Source organism: Takifugu flavidus, chromosome 22, assembly GCF_003711565.1.
Source record: "Takifugu flavidus isolate HTHZ2018 chromosome 22, ASM371156v2, whole genome shotgun sequence".
NCBI lineage: Eukaryota > Metazoa > Chordata > Actinopteri > Tetraodontiformes > Tetraodontidae > Takifugu > Takifugu flavidus.
In genome coordinates, this window is record NC_079541.1 from 8526580 (window position 1) to 8537559 (window position 10980).

Genomic DNA, 10980 nt, shown 5'->3' on the forward strand with positions numbered 1-10980 from the left:
AAAGCTGTGGTTGCTCAATCTTGGCTGAGAAGCGGAGGGTTCCAGGTTCAAGCCCCGGTGTGGACAAATCTTGGGAGTTGTGCCGGGACACCTTCAGAGCACTGCTGAGGTACCCTTGAGCAAGGTACCCAGCCTCAAACCACTCCCGTTGGGCCCTGCAATGAGCTGGAAACTCTGCTTCTCTGTTCCCGGCCTTTGCCCATATGCAGCTGGGATAGGCTCCAGCATCCTCCCTGTGACCCCAAAAGGACCAAAGCAGTCAAGAAAGATAAAGATGACTATAAACCTATTTTAATTCTAGAGAATTTTGCTTCAGAACTGCAACTTTTGCCATTTCTGTCCTTCAGGATACAGTTGCAAAGCAAAGAATGATGCTCAGAGTCCTATCCTGAATCCCACAGGGGGTCCAGATTCATCTTAATTAGAGAGGTTTGTCTGGGATGAAAAAATTGTGCAGTTGAGGGTTTAACCCTTGTTTTCACAATGAATGTAGGCAACCTCTGTGGCGATCTGATGGTCGATTAGTCACAAGGGTTTAGTCCTCATGACCTCTGACCAGCCCCACAGACCAGCAGAGGTCAGTCAACATAGCGACTGACGAGCACAGTAGTGGTGAAGTTTTGCTTCGTGAATTTATTCTTTTGGAGCTTTTTCTTTGAGGAGATTAGGCAGTAGACTCCTAAAGAAAAGATCTTTTCATCCTTTCATCTACTCGGTTAGTAAATAGATGGACTTGTGCCCCATTATAGTTTTCTATCCTTTTAAGTGATAGCTTTTATTACATGACAGCTTAGCCTTGGATAAAAAAAACATTTTATTAACCTTCAGGTCTATCACATTGCGTTAGATCTACCTTTCATTCTTCAAAAAAATGTAAGAATTTTCCACATTGTCAGGAAAACAAAGATAAACCTTGACTGGTGTAGATGAAACCCTACCCAACAGACCTCAGAAAACCGTGCCTTAAATGAAACAATGGTGAAGAAATACTTCAGAAATGGATAATTTTATGTAGAGTAAATCAACATCCAATTGAATTTGTTGGTTAAGAAAGCTCGGTTATGTTTTGCCCATCTCTTCAAGTCCTTTTCACTTCTCTCTCAGATACTAGGAAAATCATTTTGTAACAGCTTTCCATTTTGATCAATAAGTTATTATCACATTATATCGTATAATTTATTCAATATGAAAATGTTGTCACTATTATACACTTACGTGCATGACGACAACTTGTGATGCATGAATATTATCACTATTGGTCTTCTTTAATGAAGTAGAATTTCTTTCAACCAATTCAAGTAATTTTCATATGATATAATATTTATTGCAAAATACATATATCACTTTTTCTACTTTCTTTTAGTTTTATATCTTTTTTTCTTCATAGCATGACTGCATAATGGCGCCAGTAAAAATGTTTCATAGTCCTGAATGACACAATTCATCATTCTTACATTTTTAAAATGGTTTTAAGGATTTTTAAATCATTAAATAGCTGCAGTTATACCACTGACCACTAAGGGGTAGTGTAATACTCCTAATGCCCTGCTAGTGGCACGTGCGGAGATGTTACAGTTACACTGTATTCCAAAAGTATTTGGCCACCTGCCTTGACTCACATATGAACTTAAGTGCCATCCCATTCCTAACCCATAGGGTTCAATATGAAGTGGCCCACCTTTTGCAGCTGTTACAGCTTCAACTCTTCTGGGAAGGCTACGGTTAGCGCATTGGTGAGGTCACACACTGATGTTGGTGGAGAAGGCCTGGCTCTCAGTCTCCGCTCTAATTCATCCCAAAGGTGTTGTATCGGGATCCGGTCAGGACTCTGTGCAGGCCAGTCACGTTCATCCACATCAGACTCTGTCATCATGTTTTTATGGACCTTGCTTTGTGCACTGGTGCACAGTCATGCTGGAAGAGGAAGAAGCCTCCTCCAAACTGTTCCCACAAGGTTGGGAGCATGGAATTGTCCAAAATGTTTTGGTATCCTGGAGCATTCAACGTTCCTTTCACTGGAACTAAAGGGCCAAGCCCAACTCCTGAAAAACAACCCCACACCATAATTCCTCCTCCACCAGATTTCACACTCGGCACAATGCAGTCGGAAATGGATGGAAAAGATGGAAAAGCGTGATTCATCACTCCAGAGAAGGCGTCTCACTGCTCTAGAGTCCAGTGGCGACGTGCTTTACACCACTGCACCCGACGCGTTGCATTGGTGATGTATGGCTTAGATGCAGCTGCTTGGCCACGGACACCCATTCCATGAAGCTCTCTGCGTACTGTACGTGGGCTCATTTGAAGGTCACGTGAAGTTTGGAGCTCTGTAGCAACTGACTGTGCAGAAAGTCGGCGACCTCTTTGCACGATGTGCTTCAGCATCCGCTGACCCCTCTGTCAGTTTACCTGGCCGACCACTTCCTGGCTGAGTTGCTGTTGTTCCCAAACTCTTCCATTTTCTTATAATAAAGCCAACAGTTGACTTTGGAATATTTAGGAGCAAGGAAATTTCAGGGCTGGATTTGTTGCATCCTATGACAGTTCCACGCCGCTCCTGAGAGCGGCCCATTCTTTCACAAATGTCTGTAGAAATTCTCCAGGCCTAAGTGTTTGGTTTTATACACCTGTGGCCGGGCCAAGTGATTAGGACACCTGATTCGGATCATTTGGATGGGTGGTCAAATACTTTTGGCAATATAGTGTATATACTGTACAAATTAGGATTTTTGAAAAATCATTCAACTATGTTACTTCAAGGTATGGGTTTATGTTTTAGTTATTACTGCTCTTGCAGCTCAGCAGGTGAAAACAAGGATATCAGCATAGCACATTCACCATTTATCTTTTTTATTTTCTGAAATTTTAGGACTGCGGCTTCTGATTTGTTCTATAATGTGTCATAATTCCTTGTGTCAGATCTAATATTATCTTGGCAATACATACAAACTCAGATTAAAAACACACACCTTTCTATTGGCTGAAGTAGAAAACAAACACTCATTAGTATCTTAGGACTCAGCCAACCTTTAACCAACCAATCAGAGTTGAGCTGTGAACAATACACTGGTATTACTGGTGCAGTGGGAGCTGAAGGGGAGGAGGGGGACCCAAACAGTTTTAGATGACTCTCACAGCTTAAGGGCAAGTCCCAACTTGTCTGACTGACAACACAGCAATCAGCTCAGACCCAGCAGTTTCTGACTGCTTTGTCTGTCATATAGTGATATTATAGGTAAATTGTCCCATATTGTTTCCTGTAAGGTTTGTTTTGCTGTATGATTCTTCAACAATTTCCCAGAATCCCTTGTTTTACCAACTCAATAGTGCAGTGCATAGAACTAATCACCAAACGGCAAACAAAAATTCCAAATTCAAAAAACAAAAATCCCAAATAACTTGTCTGCATGCATGATCTTGATTTAACCGACCAAATACATTTTACTTTATTTAAATGAACTAATCTCTCCATGATTCTCATTATAATTACAGTTTGAGTCAACAAAAATCCCATTTTGATCTATGTAGGGTAATATTATACTAATGATTGCTATAAGTTACATTCTCACTTGTTCAAATTCACAATATAATACCAAAAAATGCTTAAGGCATGTTGGAATATCTCTATCTTGTGATGAAAGTATACCTGCTTCAGGCAATTGTGTGCTACTAATAACAACCGATAAATCTGTAGACACTCCACGCAGATAAGGTCCCCCAGTAGCGGCGTGACGTCATGGTTATAGCCCGCATGCTGGACTCCAACAGTGTCATTAAAATGTAATGCCCTAATTAACATGTCAAATGTAATAGCTTGAACCAAGAAAAACAGGTTTCATGAATAATTGGGATAAAGACTGAAGAAAAAAACACACATTAACATCAAACCTTTGCAATAATACCTTACTTCGAAACAAAATGTGACCAGGTTAAGTTTCAGATTCATTTAGCGAAACTTTGGGGAGTATTTCTGGGTTGCATTTTAATATGGTAGGGGGTAGCTTTGTGTATTGAAGTTTGGCACCCTGCTTGCATTCAGGGCGGGACAATGTCTGTGAGAAAGGGGGCTACTTCTCCCTCCACAACTTTTTCGCGCTATGTCCCAGGTAAAATTAGCGCCGTTTGTAATATCCCCTCCACCTCCCCTCTTTTTCTCTCAGGCGCCGGATAAATTAGGGCCGACGACGGAGACAATAGCCTAGTTGATCAAATTAATGATAAGGATGAATAGTGGGTTTCTTAGTAACTATACTTAGAAACTTTAAAGCTTTGGCGCGACTGAGTTGGGGAGCGACTCTCAGCTGGACTACAAAGATCGTTTACAAATGCTGACATCTCCTCAGTTGGACATAAAGCTGAATAAATCCAGACTTCACTTTGATTCCAATGGACTAACGGAAGCCATTCTCTTTGTTTTTCATGTGTCTATGAAATAACTCGTTTATCAGGTCAAAAATCACTAAATATTTTTTGGCTACATAAAGATCCACCCATCTAAAAATGGAAATGATCTCAGAGTGAGATGTCTTGCTTTTTTTCCGTTCATTTGGCTCGGACACTGCGCGCCGGTTGCCCCGCCAACACAACTGGAGAGGCGTGGCCGTTGTCTGTGCGCATTGGTCGAAGCAAGCGCACGTACGCATAAACGGCCGCTCTGATTGGCTGGGCTGGGTGCGTCCCAGTTCACGTGAACGGTGATTGGCTGAAGGAAACCCGACGGCAGAGAGCGCCAGAAAACAAGCTTGAGCGGGGTGCTGGAATCTACTGGGGACGGTCACACAGTTTTTATTAGCTGGACAGTCATTTTAGGACGTTGTGGATACAAGCTAAGGAGGTCTACCTGCTTATTTTATCGACGGGATCAAATTAATATGTCGATCAGAAGTTAGCGGCCGTCACTAAACCCGGAAGCGAATTAATTCAATATAATTCCTTCATTCGACCCCAGACTAAGGTGAGTCTTTCCCTCCAGTTGCTTTTCCTGCTCATTAACTGACCTGGTAACGTTAACCAAGTAGCTAATAAAGCTCAACTGGCAACAAATTACCTGCATTAACATCACAATTATTTTTCGGTTATTCAAAAACTCCAGTCCTTATATGATATCTTATGATAGCGACGAGCCTCGATATAACGGTGTTACACTACATGAATTAAAGCTTTTAGCTATTAGCATTAACCAAAAGTTGCAAAACTAATGTCTGTTAACCGGGAATGAACCCACCAGAAAAAAAAGAGCGATCATTAGGATACAAGCATTAGCTTGCTACGAGCTAATTAGCTGACGTTCATAGCGCTAAACTGATCTTTGCTTCCAGATTCCTGAACGTCAACACTCAATCCCGCTGAGGCACCATTAACGGGCCTGGTTCTGATTTTTAAACACTTGTACTTTCTGTACCCTTTCCCCCCGCAGATGGAAGTTGAATGTTTGTCACTCAAAGACCTCACAAGCCCAAGGAAAAGTTTCCAGGTCCACCTGGAGGAGGAAGATGGGTCCGAACAAAAGGTGAGTTGACCCCCTGCTTGTTGCCTGGTTACAATCTAGTTGTAGGGCTCCATAGTAGTGTTGTGTGTTCTGAACAAATATAGTGGCCAAGGCCTGAAGTAGAGCACGACACCGGAGAAAATATGGGTGTGTGAGCACCTTATTTCTTTAATAAACCTATTACCCTACCCTATTTGGGGTATAAGATGCAGCAGTTTGTAACAATTTCAACAATCCATTAAGTGTGTTTCATTTTCAATCAGGCCAAGATTAGCACGTGATTGAGACCAGGGTTGAATAAGCTTGTCTTCACCACAGGAAAACATCTGCAGAGAGCGGAGGCGATCGTCGCCGATGAAATCCGAGGCCGCCCCCTCGCCAATGCCGATGACCAGGAGGGGCGGCGCCCCCGACGCCAGCCACGTCACGCCCGTTAAACACCAGCCTCTGCCGGAACCGTGGACGCCGACGGCGAATCTGAAGATGCTGATCAGCGTCGCCAGCCCAGACATCCGGGAGAGGGAGAAGAAGAAGGTGCTGTTCACGCTGCGGGAAAACGATGGGGACACGGCGACGCGTGCAGATTTCGCAGAGGTGGAAGAACCCGCCCAGGTATTCGGACGGTTTTCTCTTACCAATTTCAAATTTTGACCAAACACATCTAGATGGCGCAGATGGTACCGTCCTGTTTGTCTGCCCAGTTTGAGGCTGAGGAAGAAGAGGAGGAGGACGCAGAGAAAAAGCCGAGCAGGAAGCAGAAGAGCCTGGGCCTGCTGTGCCAAAAGTTCCTCGCCCTCTACCCCGATTACCCACCCCCACACAGCCCCATCTGGATCTCACTGGACGAGGTGGCGACCAATCTCGGTAAGATCCGCCAACGCGACTGAAACCATACCCTACACGACATCCGGGTCATTTTCTTTTCACTCCCCCGAATCGTCAGGAGTGGAGCGTCGGCGCATCTACGACATCGTCAACGTGCTGGAGTCTCTCATGATTGTGGGGCGAATAGCGAAGAACTGCTACACCTGGTATGGTCGCCAGCGCCTGGAGGGCACGCTGGAGGAGCTGCAGCAGAGGGGGCGGAAGCAGGGCTACCACCTTCACATGGAGCTGGGGCTCGAGGCCACGGAGGGAAGCCTCGGGCGCGAGGACGACGGAGCGGAGGGAGACTCCGGTAACGGTGAGGAGCTTTTCAGGCGCAGTGCCGTACTAAACTAATAACTGTGGTTTTGACCAAGGAAGCTTCTTTTTCCACTCGTAGCTGCTGGCAACAGGAAAGACAAGTCTCTGCGGATCATGAGCCAGAAGTTTGTCATGCTGTTCCTGGTCTCCAAAACACAGACAGTCACCTTGGACACAGCGGCCAAAGTCCTCATCGAGGACAGTCAGGACTCCTCCAGCCACAGCAAGTACAAAAGTAAGGCCGGTTGAGGATGTTGAAGGCTTCTACGTGACACACGGAGAGAGTTTTAAGCATCCGTTTCTTGTCTGCAGCTAAGGTGCGACGGTTATACGACATCGCAAACGTGCTGACCAGCCTGAACCTCATAAAGAAGGTCCACGTCCGCGAGGAGAGGGGCAGGAAGCCGGCCTTCAAATGGCTCGGTCCGGTCGAATTCACCCGCTCTGCGACTGCGGGTGGGGGTTCAAAGTGAACTTTGTTCAAACGGTGACCCCCCCTCACAACTGTGACTCGCGCTAACTCAAAACACGTCTGCCTTTTATCAATAGGCAGCACCGTCGGCGTGGCAACAATCGCCCTACCGGTGGCCGCGCAGCCGTCTGCAGAAAAGGACCCCAGGAAAGCCAAGATAACCCGGCATGCCTCTTTCAACAGCGCGCCCGCGCCCGCGTCCGTCCAGCGGCAGGTCAACTCTGCGCCGTGCAGCCCGAGACCAGAGATGAGATGTGAGCCAACGCCATCACCGAATATTCCGTCGCCCCGACAGCTCGTCAGCCTTTCAGACTGTGGACTAATTACCTTTCTCTCCTTGTGATGCAGCTCTACTCAACCAAGCTGTGGATTACTCCAGGAGGACCAGTCACGGGACCGTATGTGCACCGCCGTTTGGAAACGGCACCGAGTGAGTTTAAACTGATGAGAGAAGCCACTAGACCAGGGGTGGGCAAACATTTTGATTCGTGGGCCACAATGGGTTCTAACATTTGACAAAGGGGCCGGACCAGGAGCACATGGATGGATGGAGTGCTTTGGTAACCTCACCTCATTGGAGAAAAAATACACATCTTGGGATATGGAGAAAACATGTGCTTTAATTTCAAATGAAAATGAAGAGAAGCATTACAACAAAATATCTGACTTTGGAATGAGTCTTAAAACTTACTTAAAATCAAATGAATAAAATGTGCCTTTTTAATAAAAATTAATAACCATTTCTATTTTAAAGCGCTGAAAGTTCTGTTATCCTTCAGGATATCACCATCACTCTCCTCCTGACTGTCTTTTTTCTAGTGGGAAAACACCAGAATTGCAGTGAAAATATAACATTAACAAGGTTTATTCATTTAATTTTTCAAGTTTGACGGGCCGGATTAAAACATTTAAACGGCCGCGTGTGGGCCCCCGGGCCGTAGTTTGCCCATGCCTGCACTAGACAAAATATTGCACTGATGATCTGTTTTCGCACTAATTGCATGAGCTTCCCAGCCTCTAAAATGTTGCGCCTCTTCTGCAGGATCTGCCCCACGGCCACCCTGCAGACACCCTCCCGCGGCGGCAGTAATCCCACCCTGTTGGTGCCCGCCCTCCATGGCGAGCACCCCCTCCTTGCATCCTCCGCGCCCCATTGCCTGGCCTATCTGCCGGCCCTGTCCCAGGCTTCTGTGGTCATGCTTTACAGGCAGGATCGGGCAGCAGAAGGCCAGAGGTCACCCAGTGTGGACTGTGGGAAGAGGAAGAGGGCGGATGAAGAGGAGGCACTGGTGAGCAAGAGGCACCCATCTGGGGCGAAGGAATGTGATATGGTGAGGAATAACTGGGTATTTGACTAGAAATAGTAATGAAGCAGTAATGGCACACAAACAAACACGGGAAGGTCCTTTTTATTCACACCGTTTGTCCCTGTAGAATAAAGCTGAAGGAGAAGAATGTTCCCAGACCACTTCTGCAAGGGAGAGGGGTCCAAGTGAGGGTCCAGGAGAGCTCCCACAAACATCACACTACCTCTATATACCAAACAATGCAGGTATGTGCTCAACTGGGGGATGCCAAATAGTGCATTAGTGCAATTAAAACAAATCCTCCGAACGGTGAAGGTGAGGTCAAATCTTCATCTAAACTGCAATGCCTCTGCTGTCCTCGCCATCTCCCACAGGTCTAAATGGTGTGAATCTTCTCATCCCTGCTGGGCAGCCGCCAGCTGGTATGGGACTTAATCCCACCCTGGCGGTGCCCTACGTCGTGCTGCCCTCCGCAGCACTGTCGCACTACCCTCTGGTGGCCGGAGGGCTGCCCCAGCAGCTCTCTGATGCCCAGAACTCCCACAACAAACTGAGCTTCAGTCTGCCCAGCGTGATGCCACCCTTCATGGTGGGTGCGGTGCCTTACAACATAGCAGCCGGATCCGAGAGGTCGTCGGTGCCATCGCCAGCCACTCCAGAACACAGCAGGGTTCAGGGCTCACTGACAGGAACTCCCAATTCCCCCTCTGGCCCTCATCAGACTGTCAACATTAGCACACCAGAGCCACTGGTAGGGAGATTTCCATTAACTGCAAACACATTTATTGATTATTGTACCAGTAATAATTACTCATCTTCATTTAAAAATAAGACAATAATTGACTCAAAAATGTAATGAATGAAAACTCTCCTGGGGCTCATGATGCACCAGTTAGCCCCGTCTTACAACCTTTTCTTTACCTTTTCCCACAGACTCCAAACGACGCGACGTCATCTTTTTCTAAGGCCTTCTTTCGAACGCCAGGCACGCTGGGAAGTGCAGCCGTCACTGTGCCTGCAGCCAGGAAAAGAGGCTCGGCCCAGAGGAGACTGGACGTGGGTCATCCACCAACTAGCTAGACTAACACGTCTTCTTACCACTCAGGTGTCTGAATACGGTTTCAACCTGTTGGTGTTTTAACAGTGTAGATGAATTGCATGAGCACATTGATCCAAGATGAAATACAACCCTGTCCAAAGAAAGAACTTTCAAGAATAAATTTTCTCAAACGTGTTTTTTGTAAATCAAAGATATCACAATTGGTCCCTGGTTCTTTAATGGCAAATTACATTTCGAGTTGAAGTGAACCTTTTATTGGGCGTTTTTATCCCATGTGGCTCAGTTACGGGACTTGATACTTGAGTTTAGAACAAGTGATACAGTGTTGTTGTGAGGCAGCGCCCTCCTGTGGTAGAATTTGGTAACAGCTTTTTGTGTTTCAGGCCTAATCAATCTTGCCAAAATCCCTTTTTTTTCTGTGGTATAGCCCATTTCCTATTTATATTTTAAATAATATATGTCGATTACAGGGACTGTAATGGCTTTTAGCACTAAGTGACAAATATTTGCCACATATGTGAAGTGATTGTCTTTAGATTCCTCTTTTCAGATCTGCTTGCATCAAGGTGTCATAATCTTTTCTACTTATCTTCAGAAAAAATTCTGTCTCGGTTTATTTGGATGTGACTGAGGAGAAAATCACAAAAGCCTTAAAATGTTTACAACCAGCAGAGTATGTTTAGGGACTGTACTTATCAGGAGGACAAATGTTACTGGTGCTGTTTGTTTTCAGAGTATCTGTGACCATCGTGCTAAATGGTTAAGCTAATCCGTTAGCTCTGAGACTAAAAGACAATGTGATGATGCTCTCAGGTACTTGAATACTTTGGTAAAAGTGGATTTTGGAAATTTCACAGTACTGTAAAAATATTTGTTGATTCCCTAATTTATCTGTTGAAAGTAACTTCTGTGCTGTATGTTGTAGCAGAATGATCCCAGTTTTAGCTGGAAGACTCCCAGTAGGACCAGTCTTCTATCAGCTGGTGCAGTTGGGTTTCGGTGCCTTATTTGACATGTATTTGGACAGTTTTCAGGTTTCCCTGTAGTCTATCCTGAGAAGCTGCACTGATCCTCCACTGTGACCAGACTCTTGTGTACGTGAGGAATGTTAAATGTTGCTTCACTGTTAAAATAATGAATGTTACACTGTTAGTTTTAGTAGATTTCCATGTTGATCTCACATTTTATAGTTACAAGTTAAATTACTTTTCTTTTGGAAGTCTCACACACACCCACATTTAATTAAAAATGGACAATGCTGACTGACCTGAGTGTTTGTTGTATCCCTTGAGTTATGTGGTTCCAGAAATATAGATCACTTATTTGACATGATCATAAATGAATGGTGAATTTCCACACCAAGAAAATAAGAGCATAGATATTGGATTCTGAAATAATGGCAATGCTTTACGATTAAAAAGTTATTTTACAGATTTTAAAAATCTGGTTGCTAGAATGTGTATTGTTA

At 44.9% G+C, this 10980-nt stretch overlaps 1 protein-coding gene across 2 annotated transcripts; it reads left to right on the top strand.

The window, feature by feature from the left end:
• The first annotated feature begins 4614 nt into the window (after positions 1–4614).
• On the top strand, positions 4615–10778 carry e2f7 (E2F transcription factor 7). Of its 2 annotated transcripts, XM_057021888.1 has the most exons (14): positions 4627–4954; positions 5417–5509; positions 5807–5849; positions 5898–6100; positions 6190–6352; positions 6432–6671; positions 6753–6908; positions 6986–7129; positions 7223–7399; positions 7494–7575; positions 8188–8476; positions 8580–8697; positions 8827–9203; positions 9386–10778. In XM_057021888.1, exons 2-14 carry the CDS (start codon positions 5417–5419, stop codon positions 9530–9532), a joined length of 2232 nt encoding a protein of 743 aa, XP_056877868.1. In that variant the 5' UTR covers positions 4627–4954; the 3' UTR covers positions 9533–10778. The 2 variants fall into 2 exon arrangements, with proteins under 2 accessions (XP_056877866.1, XP_056877868.1); XM_057021886.1 differs by having other exon boundaries at positions 4615–4954; positions 5807–6100.
• The last annotated feature ends 202 nt before the right edge of the window (positions 10779–10980 follow it).

Bases quoted from the DNA above. Each gene is read 5' to 3' on its own strand.
- e2f7 (XM_057021886.1), top strand. From the start codon at position 5,417: ATGGAAGTTGAATGTTTGTCACTCAAAGACCTCACAAGCCCAAGGAAA. The intron at 6,672-6,752 runs GTGAGGAGCTTT...TTCCACTCGTAG, and splicing joins GGAGGGAGACTCCGGTAACG to CTGCTGGCAACAGGAAAGAC. The intron at 7,576-8,187 runs GTGAGTTTAAAC...CCTCTTCTGCAG, and splicing joins CCGTTTGGAAACGGCACCGA to GATCTGCCCCACGGCCACCC.